At 37.7% G+C, this 16,764-nt stretch overlaps 1 protein-coding gene across 2 annotated transcripts in view; it reads left to right on the top strand.

The window, feature by feature from the left end:
- The first annotated feature begins 903 nt into the window (after window positions 1–903).
- The window catches only part of PPP1R21 (protein phosphatase 1 regulatory subunit 21), a 28,276-nt gene continuing 12,415 nt past the window's right edge, over window positions 904–16,764 (top strand). The window contains exons 1-12 of one of the 2 annotated variants that reach the window (XM_027453609.3): window positions 904–1,062; window positions 2,929–2,997; window positions 3,364–3,510; window positions 4,618–4,719; window positions 5,413–5,577; window positions 5,678–5,736; window positions 8,125–8,219; window positions 10,230–10,282; window positions 12,088–12,237; window positions 15,269–15,370; window positions 15,446–15,534; window positions 16,198–16,334. In XM_027453609.3, coding sequence (XP_027309410.2) covers window positions 997–1,062; window positions 2,929–2,997; window positions 3,364–3,510; window positions 4,618–4,719; window positions 5,413–5,577; window positions 5,678–5,736; window positions 8,125–8,219; window positions 10,230–10,282; window positions 12,088–12,237; window positions 15,269–15,370; window positions 15,446–15,534; window positions 16,198–16,334 — 1,234 coding nt within the window. In that variant the 5' untranslated portion in view covers window positions 904–996. Of the gene's footprint in view, window positions 1,063–2,544; window positions 2,626–2,928; window positions 2,998–3,363; window positions 3,511–4,617; window positions 4,720–5,412; window positions 5,578–5,677; window positions 5,737–8,124; window positions 8,220–10,229; window positions 10,283–12,087; window positions 12,238–15,268; window positions 15,371–15,445; window positions 15,535–16,197; window positions 16,335–16,764 lie in introns of those variants that run through there. The other variant, XM_038176963.2, reaches the window with a different exon arrangement.

The following is a 16,764-nucleotide window of genomic DNA, read 5'->3' as shown; positions in this document are numbered from 1 at the left end:
TACAAACGTATTTGCTAATCTTCCTGTCACGTCCTATTTGTGTTTGCCACCTCCGCTACCATGACAAGCAAAACAATAGCAAACACCATCAGAGCTACAAGACAAGGATTAGCTTCCATTGTAGGTCACTACTTCTTACTTCACGGAAACAGAAAAGGAGGTGAAAAAACAATGATTTAGCATCCCTCGCACTACCTACAACTGAGGAAAGACTATGAAGACGTGTTAGCATTCAGCAGGAAAAAAATTAAAAAAAGATACCATAGATACCATTGAAAGTAAACAAAAATTATAATTTGCTTTTACATGTCTATACTAGACTATGTAGGAAGCCTTTAACCTACAGATCACCTGACGCTCAGCATATGCTGCTTAAATATCATTAAGGTTTTGCCTTATTGTTTTTTTTCTTCGGACACCTGATCTCACTCGTTTAAAAAAATAAATAAAAAGAAATCTTTATTGGATGGGTATGCCACAACCAAATACAGTGACTACAATGTCTTCAGATTCTGCTGGATAGGTGCTTATGGTGCATACACATTTTATTGTACAGGAAATGTACGGGATGAAGAAGACAGGAGATGATTAGTGCACTAGTGGGGAAGCTGCAGGGAGGCTGAGAACAAAGGGCCCCGCAGCCAGCGGAGGCGGCACACACCCGCCTCAGCACCCTAACGGCTGCCCCAAAATGGCGCCCGCGCCCCCTGGCGCCTTCCCGCCCGGCGGCGTCGCAGCTCCGCCCTGCAGCTTTTTGTCCGCGGCGGCGCCCCGTAGCGACGAGCCCGCGCGGGGCGCGTCACTTGTTGCCATGCCAACCGCGCCAGTCTTCCCCGTGCCGCCATCTTGGAAGTTGCGTCGAGATGGCGGCGCCGCCGGCCGAAGCCCCTCCCCGGCCCCCCCTCCTTTCCCGCGGCCGTAAGGGGGCGGCGTGCTGACGTCATTACGCTCAACCCGGAAGCGCGCCCGCCCGCCCGGCCTTCCTCCGGCGGGGCCATGGCGGCGGCGGCAGCGGCCGAGCTGCCGGGGAAGTACCAGAAGCTGGCGCAGGAGTACTCCAAGGTGCCGGGGCCGGGCCGGGCCGGGCCGGGGGGGCGAGGCGGTGCCGCAGCCGCGGGGTGCGGAGGTTCCTGTCCCACAGCGCGGTGCTTTTCCTTCTGATACGTGCAAAGCGGTGCTGTGGTCTGATAAGGGGGCTGATGGCTTGTCTACTTGGTTCCTGGATGGCGCTGCGAAACCTGCACCTTTTGGTGTATCTTCGAAATGCTCCAGCTGCCAGAGCCTCTCTTTTGTTATCACGCTGTGCAGAAGCGTTCTCTGAGCTTCGTTTTGCAGCTGTCAGCTTGCAGTGTTTCATTGGTTTTTTTATAGGAGCTATTTTTTGGTCTCGTCCTGTTTCTTGTGGAGCAGCCCCAGGACGTTGTGGGATCACCTTTTCCGATAACACTTTCATAGAAATAATCAGTTGTTGAATGGGCTGGTGATTGTGTGCAGGTGGAAAAGGAGAGTGCGCCTATCAAGCTCTTGGCTCACCAGTGCTCACTTTGTTCACTAATGATGCTATGGAAGCCAGGGAACGGGGCAGAGAAGCGCTTGATAGATTCAGGAACAACAAGGAAAGTACCTGGCAAAGGATCACTTCCCTTCTTGGTTCAGAGCACCACAGAAGGGTTTGTTTTTTTTCAGAAACTTTTCTTCCATTTTAGTTAGAGCTTCTTGCTCTTCCACACAGCTCTGATGGAAGCAGTAATCAAAACACTCTTTCACCTTGTGCATCATGCTTCAGCTTGGATATCTTGGTGCAGCACGATTGAGTTAGTTTATTCTGTTCTATCACTGCACCTGACGTGTTCCTGTGTTAATAGCTGTGGTGGATAAAAGGAACAGAAAGTTGCTGTGCTGCTTATTCTTGTTGGGGACAGCCCATACTTGGAAATCTGTGGTGCTCTTGAAAGTTTCTTCTCTTGCCTTCATGATGCCTGAGCAGCACAATGGGAATACTGCAGGGCAAAAGCTGATGTTTAGTGATGCCAGTTGACTTTTGACCTTTTGAAATATATTGAAATATCACACTGATAAAGGTTAGCTGTTGCTGTGTTACATTGAATCTTGCTTTTAATGCTTCTGCCAGACTGTGCAAGCCCCTTTAATTTGTATCTGCAACAGCTGGACTCAAACACGTTAAATGAATAGACTACCACTGCAGAAACCGGGACTCAAGCAGCGATCAAGAAATGGAAGGATGGGGCTGTTGGTAGCCTTAGTGCTGCAGAGTAGAGGTGCTCTATGAAGTGACTGGCAAACAGGTGTCCTGACTGGCACTTTTCACCTTGGTGATTTTTATCTCAGATTTGTGAACTTCATAAGTAAGTCGAGAGGGCTGTACCTTGTATGCTTCTTAGATGCTTTCCCAGGGCTTCTGTCAAGGCGTTGTCAGGATTATCTGCTGCTTTTGGTAATAGATATTCTTCCTTAGAGTAAAGTTATGCTCTTCTTGAATTAAAACAAATTTTGACTTCATTATGAACTTTGCTTATGTTCTAGTGCCAGTCACGAACAGTTCTGGGGAGAACAGGGAAGAGGCAGAAGCAGCAACGTATCTGAGCAAGAAGTTGTGACTTTTCTGTAATTGTTCACGGTTCTTAAAACCTTAACTGTATTTGAGTTGTTCATTTTCAAAATAGTTACTGAGAGTTAAATTTTACTTGACCCAAGAAGTTCAGCTGGTTAAATAATGTCTTATATCTTGGCAATTCAGGATCTGAAACTAATACTTTTTTCAACCTGCTAACTGCCTACTTGAACAGAATTCTGTAAGAAGCAATGCACATCTCTTGCTGTCATGAATGTATACAATGTCTTCTGCACTTTCTAGTGAATTGCTTTTGTTATTCTTGCATAGTTATGTCATCTTTTTTTTTTTTTCAGCTTCGAGCTCAGAACCAAGTACTGAAAAAAGGGGTTGTAGATGAGCAAGCAAACTCTGCTGCTCTGAAGGTAATCCCCAGAAAATGCTCATGTCAGATGTATTAAACTGTGACAAAATAGGTAAATGGAAGGCTTTTTAACTCAGTGTTGTGATTAGAAGAATGAAGAAGGAAATTGATTCAGTTAAGAATTTCTGTTCTGCAACTACTGTGTTGATTGTTCTCCGTAGGTGCTCACTTTGTAAAAGTAGAAAGTCGCTTCTTAATTCTTCTGTTGTTTTTTTTTTTTCCAGTTTATAAACGATTCTTTATGCCTCATCAGTGTCCAAATACTGAAGAAAGCAAATTTTTAATGAGTGCTTATGACACTTTTAATAAAAAGCATGTATGAAAGTAAATGTGATGGCTTTTAAAATCTAATTTTTTGGTCACTCAGGAGCAACTGAAATTGAAGGATCAATCACTGAGAAAACTGCAACAAGAAATGGACAGCTTGACCTTTCGAAATCAGCAACTTGCCAAGCGGGTGGAGTTACTTCAGGATGAACTTGCATTAAGTGAAGCCAGAGGGAAGAAGAACAAGGTATATGCTAAAGGCAAACTATTTGCTTAGCAGATGTCTGTTTCTCACTTGTCAGCGTTTTATACTGTTTTCTAGCAGCAGTTAATGTTGCATCAAGTCTTTAGATGAATGTTTTTTGTCAAAACTTAAAAAACAAACAAAAACCCACAGATTTTTCTTCAAAATGCATTTTGGCCATTCTGTCCTTTTATTTCATTTTACATAATTCACAGCTTCACTAAATGGGTTTTCAAGTTTTGAAGGACCTCAGCCTGGCTTGAGCAGGCTTTCAAACCATTGCCTCTGACTTTTCTTTCATGTTCAACTGTTAGAATGCATAGCTTTCTATTATTTTAAGATGTGTTTGTGTTACCTTTTAGATATGCTCTGTTTAGTTTTAGCTGTAGGGCCTCATTGAGTACATTCTGTTGAATATAGTATGACATTGAATTAGTACGCCGTACTTAACAAGACTTGCCATCAGGAGACCAAATAAATCACATATAGAATTACTGAATTTAAGTTTCTGCTGGATGATCTGCATCAGATCACAGTCCTTTTAGAAGGAGGGACATGTACCACAATATTTCAGGTGTTCTAGTTCATAGGTGTTGTGTTCTCCAATGCTGCTTGGCATTATCCAGTGGCAGGCTGTAGAATGCTTCTTGTGATTATCCCTGGTGTGACCATACCACCTTACACACAGACACTTGATGGGGGACGATGAAGCTTTTATTTGGTTCCAGGACCTGCATATGCCTTCGTGTGCAGGGGTTAACACTGCCAACTGCTTGGAATCATGAAAGACTCAAATAACGTCAAATGGGAATGTGCCCATACAAACCATTCTGTGTGTGTGAATGTGAAGTCTGAGTAGAGGCTTCCTTAGCCCTTACTAAATCATGTTCTACCACTGTACAATAACAGTGCAAAGGAAAAAGTGCTGCTTTGAAGCTAATGCTGTGCTCAATACATGTATCTTTAGATATTTCAGTTTAAGATACATTTTAACGTGCCTCTATTGGGAATTGGTGATCAGGAAGTGTTTTCATACACTTGGGGTTGGGTTTTAGGATGCCCCCACACACTGGGGGATAATGCATGTAGCTGCTTTTTTTTTTTTTTTAGAAAAGTGCAGAATCTTCATCTCAGTTGAGTCAAGAGCAGAAAAGCGTCTTCAATGAAGATCTTCAGAAAAAGATAGAAGAGAATGAACGATTGCATATACTTGTGAGTAAAAGCTTTTAGTCTTTTTTTGCTACTTGAGAAAACTAGTCGGACAGAGTAAGATGAAGAAAATGCACCTGAATACTAGTGGGTTTAGAGGTTTAATTACATGCACAATAGCAGATTAGATCAGCCAGTATTGTATACAAGTATGTTCACCTGCAAAATGAGAAAGTATCCTGACTTCATATTCTTATGACAGGGTATTAAATATATTATATTTTACACATTTTTCTCACTTAAGAACTTAGCTTTTTGTGACAGCTAATCCACTTAAATTAGTCATGCTTGGTACTGTGTTGTAAGCTTTTTAGTTCACTAACAGTTTCAGAGTTGCTTTAAAGTTTTAATATGTTTTCTGCAAATTGCCGTAATCAAGTCAAGAACGTACTTCACTTTGATTTGGAAAGCTTCAACAAAAAGCCTTGTGGTTCATGTTTAATTTCCCCAAATTACGCCATTAATATTTTAAGTATTTGATATTACAGGTCTGTAATAAACACAAAGTACTTTGTTTCTGAAACTCTCTTTTTTTTTTTTTTCCTGTAAATAACAGTATAAAGTTTCTGCTTGTCTGAGAATTAGTATGTATGTGTTTTGAACCTTGACTGGCTAATTACATTAGTGTAATTCATAGGACTAGGTTCTGTAATAAAATGAAACGTTTTTAATATGAGATTGCTTTTCTTATTTTAGTTCTTTGAAGCAGATGAGCAGCACAAACGCTTAGAAGCAGAACTAAGAACTAGACTTGAAGTTTTGGAAACTGATGCTGCCCAGCATCAGGCTGTGGTGGATAGTTTAACAAGGAAATACACCGATACTATAGAAAAGCTGCAGAATGATAAAGCTAAATTGGAAGTAAGGAGCTTTTCTGTTACTTGACAAGTTTAAAAAGTTTTGAAATGAAATGTTTTCCTGTGTCACTATTTACATTGTGAGATTATCTTCTTGCATAAAGATCAAGTCTCAGACACTAGAAAGAGAAGCTAAGGACTGTAGGCTTCGAACCGAAGAATGGTAAGTGTTTTAATTTACTATAATGAAATTTTGCTTTAAAGAAATGACTGCTGGATTACTTTTAAAGAATAATAATGTTTTTTGTTTTTTTTTTAAATGATAAAACTCAAAATATGGGCCAATAGCGCATTAACATCAGCACCATGTAGGTCTGACCCATTTTTCTTCTGCTGAGTATGTAACTAGACAATCTGTTCCAGAGTCAGCACTTACAAAGAGCAGTTTTATCTGCCAAGCTATTTTAGGTAGCCGTGAAGCTGATGAATGATTTGAAAAATTTCTTTGTCATGGAACATTATAAAATGTAAAGAAATCACTCAACTCTATGGAACAGAGTTAGCAAAAATGTCAGGTGAGGTGGGGGGAGGGCAGGGAGTGGATTGGATGGGACTTAGTGAAGTTAAGCCAAGACAATCAACTGAAGTTTCAAGAATCCTCTCTCTCTTCCCACCTCCCCCAGTGCCTTTTCAGCAATAGCTTTTGCTACTCGTATTTGTAGATAAAACACTCAGCTAGAATATTTAAAGCTTTTTGCTCAAGGATTCCATTGTTAGTTGTGGAATACTTTCACTGTTTTGAAGACAAGTTGTAGAAAACTGAAGAAGCTGAGGACCATGGGCCAAATCAAGTTGAGTTGTACTTCTCTGAAGGTCTTTAAGGTGCTTTTTAAAAAAAGATTGCAGTACAGATCTTTGATGTTAAGGATAAATGCACAATAAATGGTCAGATGAAAAGTTCCTTCTTTCAAATGGTACTCTTGAAGAATACTTGAATTCATTAACTCGACTCCAATAAGGATCAGAATTTCACTGAGAATGTGACTTGTAAAAGAGGGTGAAAGCTATGTTTTGCTGTTACTTGCTTTTTTGTGGTGTTTAAGAAAACATAGTCTTAATCTGCTGCTATTTAATTTAAAGCACATCTGTCATGTTCTATGATGACTGCAAAATTACTGTCATTGTAAGAAAGTGTCCCTACCATTTAAGAAGGGAGGCTTTTTAAAAACAAAGCCTGACACTTATGGATTTTTGATGTTTAAAATTAAGATATAATGAACACTAGACAGAAGATGTTTTTATGAAAGTACTGTTCTTCTGTTTTCCCAAGCTTTTTGGCAGAAGGGATCCATTTGCCTTTTAAATCCAAGCTTTATTCTAGAAAGCAAGGGTTGGACTAGATGTTCTTAGAGGTCTTTTCCAACTTGAATGATTCTGTGAAGGGCATACAAGACTTGACAGCAAGCATGCCTTGAAAATATAAATAGAACGTAAAACAAAATATATCAAATTATTATCCATTCCTTTATAGTACTAAAGGGAAAAAGTACGTACTGCAACTTATCTTGAGTTTTTCTATCACGCTCTATTCTACTGCAGTTTATGCTGTACAGTTTATGCGATTTTGGGGCTGCTCTTGAAGAAAAATCTTCATTTGTGTGTGTGAGCTATTTATTGGGCAGTTACTTAATATCATACTTGTCTATTTGGATTTTTCTTCCCTGTCAGTCCTGATTAAATTCCATGTATTTGAATGCTTTTTTTTTTAAGAGGAAAAAATAAAGAGCTATCACTTTGACACCTTCCTCCCACCCTCCAGTATGTGTGCAGGAGTTCTAGATGTCAAACTAGAAACAAAACAGTGAAGATTTTGAGGGCTACAGTTGGGTAAGGTGTGAAATTTGGTCTGAAAATCAATAAGCAGTATAAATTAAAAAAACAAAGTGCTGGAATATTTTACTACTACTATCTTTAATATGCAGATGAACAATAATAATTCAGATTCACATCTGTGTATGTAATCCGATGTAAGTGAAGCACAGTGAAGTAAAAAATAACTTAAGAACATGTCAGAAACAACTGCCAAACCTTGTGTGAACAGGTGGTATCGTAACAATGCTTAATATACAGGACTTTGAATGTTTTTTGAGATGTTTCTAGTTATGATGTGACAACTTACTGAATTATCAGCAACTCAGTACAAAACACCATATAAAGTAACTAGCATAAAGGCCCTCTTGCATTTCCATTCAAATTCCAGTAGAAAAGAATATTTTTCTTATAGCTTATGCTCTAAATATCGAACTGTAAAAATGATGTAAAAAGTAAAGGAAATTGAGTTTGGAAACCAATTTGAGTTTGAGCTAATTGAGAATGGAACTTAAGATTTACAACATTTTCTTGCATCTTTCAATGCATTTGTTAGTGACTAAAATATGTTGTTGTAGTTTAAATATGACACAGGAGAAAGAAGACAGAATAGGATTAATCCTAACATCTAGCAAGACAGATACCTGTACACCCAAGGGTTGCTTAGGGTGAGCTAAGGTGATGGTGATACAGATCAAATTTCAAAGGTTTACATTGAATGTGTGCTTTCTTGTTTATTTAGTCAGCAACAGTTAAAGAATCTTCAAGCAGCTTTGGGCAGTAGACTGGAAGAATCTCTATGCATAATCAGTGAAAAAGTACCTTTTAATGACACAAGTACGTATTGCCTTGTCTGGATTTTTTTAGTCCTCTTCTTTAATTTTATAATTTTAGGTACCCATATGGAGGAAATACTCTTTAAGAATTAAAGTGCCTTAGATGTAAGAAATGTTGGACATCTAAGCAGATACCTGGAGCTAAATGTAATATATATTCATGTTGCTAGTCACATTTTGTTTAGTGATCTTAAATATATAAAATATCAGGTTTTATGTATATATGAAGTGAAAATAAAAACTTTAAAAAGCCTTGGAGTAATTTAACACTTGTCTTTCTTAGTGTTGACAGAGTATTGTGAAAGACGAGGAAACACTGTCAGCTTACCAGTTTTTCCACAGAGCTGCATTTAGGTACTCATCTCAAGGAATGATATTTTTGTCAGGGTAAATTTAAGAGTTACAATAAGTTGGGAATACACCAATGGCTGCAGTAACGCTGACTCCATGAGGCAATGCATAAAAATGTTGTGTACTTAGTGGAAAGTCTGTCAGTATGTCGCATCTCTGGTCAGAGAACACCTAGACTACAACTTATCTTGGACTTCTCTTCAGGAAAAATCAACTTTGATTTTGGGACAGGGACTTTAACCTGAAGGAGTGCTTTGGTACCAGAATCAGTCAGTATGTGCAAGATCTGTGCTGTTTTTGAATAGATTCAGTATGAGGTTGTACTTGGGTAGGCAGTGTGTACTATTCTAGCAGTAATCTTAATGGCTTACATTCTCTAAAACCTGATCTGGCTGCTTGCTACAGGGGTGAGCCATCCTGGTTCTCCACTGGGTTGGCAGTACAGTGAGTCTTGGCTTGAAAAAAACAGATCTTCTTAGGGAATGTTGACCCTTATACAGCATATCATGCTTAGTTAGCAGTGCTTTGAGTTGATAATCCTTTTTATTTCCCTCCTTGCCTCTTACAAATAAAGATCTTTGCCTGCTGTCTGTTTCTTGCTTATACTTCTCTGGCTGACATCTACAGGTGGTTATACTTGTAGCGAGAACTTTGCCCGAAATTTCTCAGCTCGCTCAACTGCCATGACCACATAGTACACTTTTGCTTGTGTAGAAAACAGTGCAGAAGTGGAAAGCTCTTTAGTGACAGAAGAATGAGAGAAAGTCAGGAAATATTTGTCTGCTATGGATTCTAAATATCTTGCTCTTGGCTCTGTAGTTGGTTTTAAATGTTAACTAGTAGCTGGATTCAGTTTCAGCAACAGATTGTTGATTATCAAGTGTGATTTCAAGAACAAGAAGATAAAGATGAACTTTATTAATCCCTTCCTTAAAGGTAGTCGCATTCAGTAATTTCAAACGGTGATCTTACTCTTTAAAAAGTTGTACTTTTTATGACAACTTAAATCGCGGTGCTTATTGCACTTAATTGAGAATGGACATGTTCCTTTTTAAATACTTAAGACTTTGTAAGCTGTTCTCTGGGTACAAATATACGTCTACCTCTTTGGAAAAAAAAAAAGTGATCCAATTTTTATCTCAATAATTGTCCCAGGTGCTCTGTAACTGGAACAAAGGCTGAAATATATGGGGAGTAGAGCTTGTTCTAAACTATCAACAAATTGTGTACATAGAGGAGCTCTTTAAAGAAAGAATACATTGATCTTGCTTGACAGTTGCTAGGATGTAACTGAAATGTCAAATTAGCTTTGGATTCTATAAGGATTTTTAAGACTTTTCACTCATGTAGTGAACAATATTGTTCTTCTGGGTAAGAAGATTCTATTGTTTGCTATCAAATTTAGGGTGCTCAGATAATTGAATTTGATTTATAATCTGAGGCAAGTATAGGCAGACTCTGTTTAGTCATAGTAATGGCTCCTAAGTTGAGGATGGTTAGTCCAACCTCATTAAGTCCATTGTTCTCATGTTTTTAGCTAGTTACTTACATAAACTGTAATATTACTGCAGTGAGTTTTTCATTTGAATCACTGTATATCAGTAATTTTTTTTAATAAAATGTGATTTAATATGTATGCATCTCAATTTTTGTTCTGCAGGATCAAATCGGTATAATGCTCTGAACATACCATTGCACAATAGAAGATATCAGGTAAGTACTTTTTGACTTCGTAGGTAAAGAAGTAACTTTCTACTCAGATACCGAATGAAAACAGTTGTTTCAGCAACCCAAAATGGCAGAAGATAGACTATCTTCCTTATTATTGTGGTACTTCAAGACAATTTCTGTCCACAAAGCCTCTGCACTTCTTAAAGACAGACTTTACTCTTATATGGAATAAGTCATCTGCTTATCTTGCTTTGACCTAGAGCTAGTCTATTGACTCCCAGTTGGTGATTTTTGTTAAGTATTAATAAAGTGACATCTTTATAGAAAGAATGACAAAAATGCCAATATAACTATTATTAAAGACAAACACTTGAAATACTGTTTTACTGTGTCAACCTGTTCAGGTTAGAACCTGAACATTTCATTTTAAAAGTTTAAATCTACCTTAGTTTAGAAGATTTAATCTTTTTTAAAAAAAGTAGCTTAGGTATCTTTAGTTTCCCTCAAATTCAGCTTCTTTGGTCATATCATGGGAGCTCCGAAAAATGTTTTCATTTGTAAGCTTTATGTTGGTGTATACTAGGTAAATTACTACTATTTATAATACGTTGTAATCTTTTGAAAGAATAAATATTGTAATTTTGAGAACTTGAGTTCACTCCCATTTTATGGGATATTTAGTTTTATGAGATATTTCTGACCAAAACATACATTATATGTCTCTTGTGAGAGCTGATGACCTGGTGTCCAATTTTGTGATGGAAATCTTAATTTGACCTGTTGCTGAGTAATAGAAAAAAATCAGAAAAACTTCATGCATAGTTTAGCCCTTTACTGTTGCCTGGTAGCATTCTGTCAGCCAGCTTCACACTTCAAGATCTGCAGTCTTGAAAATGTTCCAGGACAGATTTTTATGACTGGCTCTGCCAGTGGAGGCAAAATGCTGCTGTATTAACACAAGCTGCAACGGAAAGGACAGCAAAACAGTAGTATTGTCTGTGTTCCTTTCTTGCGTAGATAACTAAGATACACAAACTGAGTATAATGACTATTAATTATTTGCAGCTATCCCTGATCCACAATTGAGATTCACTTCATTTGACACTTCATTGCACTACTACCAATATGTCTCTGAAGGATAACTCATCCTTGGCTGAAATGTCACTTTACCCTTATTCTGTACTCCATATTCACGACAGAATAAGGTTTTCTTCTCCATTGCCTTTGCATTTTCAAAATGCTCCATTTTTGATTTGTTTCTTGGATATCTCCCAATTGCACTGAAACTAAAGAACACCCTGATATGCAAGCAGCAGCTCAGTTCTGTACAGGTGGGAGAATTGCATTGCTGATTATAGAAGCAGACATCTTTTATTCTTGGAGAGAGCCCCAGAATAAAATACTTGTTTGTTTTTTTTTTTTTTTAGTACTTAATTTTCCTTACAGATAGTTGTCACAAATTTCTTGCTTTCATCATGCTGAAAGAACTGAGCTGTGGTCAGCTATCAGTCTATTGATCTTGAAGTATTTATTTCAAAGATTGCTTGTGTAGTTGTAACAACCTCTTCAGTGTTCTTGTGGCCTGTAGTTTGAGAAATACAGCAAAAGCAAGCATCATCTGTTGTATGGAATAAAACACTTCAGTGAACAAAAACATGTTTCTGAATGGAATTGTAGTTTATTAATTCATTTTTTAAGTTTATAAGTAGATAATTGCTGTTATGTGTCTTATGCTGATCTAGTGGCAGGAAAGAAGTCAGCATTTTTCTTCTGTCTAACCACCAAATATTTTGCACATTTAAATGGGAACGTGTCAAATGCAATCACTTTTATAACTGTCTTTACAGCTCAAGCTACGAGACCTTGCTGGCCAGGCACTATCTTTTGTTCAAGAGCTTGTAACAGCTCTTCTGAACTTTCATACGTACACTGAGCAGAAGGTCCAGATCTTTCCCATTGATTCTGCAACAGACACTATATCACCATTAAATCAGAAGGTAAAGCTTACTGATTTCAGCTGTAAGTATGTTCAGTTGTGTAGACCTTATTGAGTGAATAATCTTAGTTATGGAAACTTCTACCTCCTTTACCGAATGCTATATAAATGTGTTTGAGAGCTTTTCCTGCATCAGAGGTCTTTTCTGTTGGGTGAATTGTCAGAATATGGGGAAGGGGATAGTTGCAGAGACTCCTTTTTCCCCTGTGCCTTTGTTAAAAGAGAAGTATGATAGGCAAATCAAAATTTTGCTTTTTAAATGCCAAATTAAAGTGTATTTGTTAGTTAATATAAAAATGCACTGTGTAGCATGGGAGATAAGAAGACAGAAGGTCTTGTGTTTGAACTGTGTAACTATGATGTGAAATAAACTGCATGTAAATTAGGTTTACAAAGGTGAGAACTTTGACTCTGCTTGTCAAACATCAACTATATAATCTGATTTTGGGCTATTTATGTAAAGACCCCTCCTGTAAGTGTTGTGAAGCTTGACATCTGATGAAAAGCATGTTGAAATTATAGAGAAATGTGACCTGTCTCTACTTATGCAACTCCATGGGAAGATTTATTTTTTTTTACTTTAGGGTGTCATTCAGAGTTCTCAAGTTGCACCTTTTGAATTTTTCCTTCTATGCCATGAAACATAGAAGATAATACTGCACACAAGTGTTTGTGCAGGAAGTCCATATATGGGTGCTATGGAATAAAAATTGCTTTAGCATCTGACTTGTTGACTTTATAGTGTCAGTGGACAAACATGCTTTAAAGTTGATAGTTAAATGACCTAGTATTTTGGGGTTCAGATGAAAATCTCAATTTACTGGTTTACATGGCTCAGACTTAATTTAGAAATGGATGTAATTTTTTGTTCATCAAACGGCTGTGTAGTACGTATATAAGCAATGTTAACTGTCACAAAACATTTCTGTTCTTGGGAGGACGGTCATCAATCTCTTTGGAGTCAAAAAAAAAAAAAAAAAAAACGCTTACGTGGGTGTTCTGGAGAAATCCTGTTACTTTTACCTTCTCAGTCCTTTCACCTATTTAAATCAAGAATTAATTTTTTGGAGGCTCAGCATAGCTCTTTGTTTGAAAACAGTGTTTTCCTGCTCCTGCCACTAGCAACACTCAAAATGGCATATCCTTCTTGTGACGGCCATGTAGTTTTGTTATCTTCCAAGTTCTCTGGGGTAGGAACTGTCTCTGTGTGTCCTAACACGGTGATTGGATTCTATAAACACTATTGCAGTTTGCAGTAGGCAAATAAAATCAGGTCTCATAGACATCACTTCTCATGCATGTTTTCTCTTAATGTCCTAACTAACAGTTCTTTGTTTTTCAGCAAAGTGCTTTCACACAGCTGAAACATGCAACTTAATCAGAACTGTAATTTGATTCTTCTCTTCTGATGATGGATTCAGTTCGGGCTTTGTTTGTTGTCATAATTGTTTTCTTGCAGCCTGCCTCTGTTCCTGTATATTTGCGACCTAAATGTTTCAGTGCATTCTACCTTACAGCTTTTGCTGCAATTTTTTTTCCAGCAGCAAAATGTCTTTTTTGCACTTCTTGAAGTTGCTGTTGCTCCTTTATCTTTGATTAACTTATCTGTTTGGCAGATATTCTCAGTGTGATCTTAGCTCCTCCACTGAGTGTTTCAAAAACCTCCCCGTAACGCAGTAGAGAAAATGAGACAAGTGTCATGTAGTGGCTTAGCACACTTGTGCTGATTTATTTTTCCCCAACTCCAGGTCTTGTCTGGCGCTTTCAAGCTCTTTTCCCCACCAAACACTCAAAGTAGATGTGGACAATTCTCTTCCAGGTTCAAGTATTTGTTTTCTCTTTAAGTATTGGATTGCTGGGTTCTACTGGGGCTTCAGCATCGTGCCAGATAACTCCAGTCCTCTCTCTTGCAACAAGGCAGGAGCATTCTGCATGTGGCTCTTCCTCCTTAGATTTAGGAATTCTCCTTAATTCCATCCAGACATATGCATGCATGAATGAGAGCTTCGCATCTCTCTTCTTGTTAACACTGTGTTACTGCAGCATAATAATAGTAAAAAATAATAATAATAACTAAAGTTTCTTGTACCCTATTTGCCTGGGATCTGTAGCTACTACTGTAGTATAAATAATCAAAGGTGAAGGTATCTTTTGTGGGATAAATTTAAAAAAACAGTATGACTTTTTGATATGTCAATTGCCTATGTCAATCTGTGGAAAAAGTTTCTGTAATTCTGTGGTGTTTATAATCACATTTATAAATGTTAACAGTACCACCAGTGTTCATTTTGAAGAGTTTAAGAGTAAATGCCTTTGTTTCCAGGCATATTTTTTTTTAAAGGAGAAATTAGCCATAAAATTAATATAAGTACTTTTTAGGAAAGTCAGGCAGTTCTATAACACCCATGTTTCAAATTTTCTCTAACCTGATACAGTTCCTGAAAGCAGCAGTTCTCCCTTTGTTTAGTTACTCCTCCATCCTTTGTATTGACAAAAGTGTACTTTTCCCCGTGTGGCAAACTGGACTGTGAACAGATAAAAATTAAAATACGTTTCTCTTGCTGTCAGTTTTAACTCAGTTTAGTTCTTGCACAGCATGTTCAAATAAATGCTTGTGCACAGGATGAGGGCTGACAGGTGAACAGCTGGGAGGAAGGTAGGACAGTTTGTTTTGATGGCTTAATGGGTGCATGGATCTAGCCTTAATTTGATGTAATGAAACAAATAATGAAAGTGTTTATAGCCAAAAAAGCAGGAGTTTGGTGTGCTGTGCATGGCAGTTAAAGGGAGATACAGGGCACAGTGGCAAAGTTTTGCCTGGATTTCCATTATAGTTTTCACTATTTCTCACTTTCCCTCAAGGTATGTGTTTGTGTGCCCTGTAAGAAGAGGGGGCTGTACACTTGACTGTTTTGTTAATGATGTCTTGGGGATCATTTCAAGTTACAGGTACTTTGCAAAGTGTAAATTGTTATCTTAACATAGTTTGAGAGCCTTCACCAAGCACCATTTTAAAATCTCTCTGTGCTTAGTTCTCACAGTATCTTCATGAAAATGCTTTGTACGTTCGCCCTCTGGAGGAAGGAATGCTTCACTTGTTTGAGAGTATTACTGAAGATACTGTGACAGTCCTGGTAAGATTTATGATTTTCATCACTGAAAAAGATCTTTACAGAGCAAAAATACCTACTTGTTATCTTTCTTTCTAGGAAACAGCTGTGAAATTGAAGGCCTTCTCAGAACACTTAGCTTCATACTTATGCTTTTTAAGAAAGATTCTTCCTTATCAGTTAAAAAGGTACTTTTGATTTAATAGATGAAAATAAAGGGTCACTATGTCAGATTTGCGGCATTGGTAGCATCTACAACTCAATATTAAGTCAGTCCTTAATGCACCTTGGATTTAAAATCAGAACTTTTTTTTTGCCTGCTGTTTTTTGAGCCTTTAGATTATGCTTTTTTTTCAGCTGTGCATTAGACCTAAAACCATATATCTTCAAATTTTTATTCCTTCACAGGTGAAGCTTTAATGTTTCTTAATCATGTTTTTCAGTAGCACTGATACTATTCAGATGTTATACACTGAAGCTGTTAATTTTTTGAGCCTGTCTGAAGATTATTTGTCATGCAGCAATTAGAGTAATTTAGTAGAAGTTGGTGAGATGCACATTCCTTATGCAGTGAAAATATTTGTTCAAAAGGAAGGTGAATTAGCAGTGCAAAGGAATATTTAAAAAGAGGTTTGGGTTAAGGAATAAAGAAAAGGTTTTTATGCTTTCTTTGTACCTTTAGTAAGTTCCTCTGATAAGTTAACCTTTCTAATATAAATTCCCAGTTTATTGTTACTTTGGAGCGGGGATGTAGAGAGTACTAGCTATCTACCCCCAAAAATACCAGTTTTTTTTTTTTAACATACTTACTCATTTGTGTTGTGTTTTTTTTTTAATTCATATATTCCTAGTTTGGAAGAAGAGTGTGAGTCTTCTCTTTGCACAGCTGCTTTAAGAGCTAGAAATATGGAACTACACAGAGATATGAAGAGATTGACTGCGGTCTTTGAGAAGTTACACACGTATATTAGTCTTCTTGCTTTACCAAGTAAGTGCCAGTTTTGGCTCGCTTGCATTGAGGCTGGGAGGTATTAGTATTCCTTTTGGGCCAGTTTTTTTAAGTAACACTTCCTTGATACAGGAAAAACAAGATTGTGGCTACTTTTTAGGTACAGTCTAAACTATGGGGCACATGAGTTCTGCAGAATGCTGTGTCATATTGGACCCTCTTTTATCCTGGCTGGGAGTGTGTGCTCTAGGATATTTCTTTAATGCTCAGCACTCTTCCATCTGGATAGACATGGACACAATGCAGGCCTTAAAATTACGCTGTAATCCCATGTACCGCATTTTAGTTGTAGTTCACTGTAGAGGAGAAGAAACAACTGTAGGTTTTTTATCATACTATTGACACTAGGTCATTTGTTGTCTCTTAATCATGAATTCGTTAATAAACTGCATTTTATATAGTGTATGTA

The sequence above is a fragment of the Anas platyrhynchos genome, chromosome 3 (genome assembly GCF_047663525.1).
Source record: "Anas platyrhynchos isolate ZD024472 breed Pekin duck chromosome 3, IASCAAS_PekinDuck_T2T, whole genome shotgun sequence".
Taxonomy (NCBI): Eukaryota; Metazoa; Chordata; class Aves; order Anseriformes; family Anatidae; genus Anas; species Anas platyrhynchos.
This window is presented reverse-complemented; position numbering and strand designations above follow the sequence as displayed.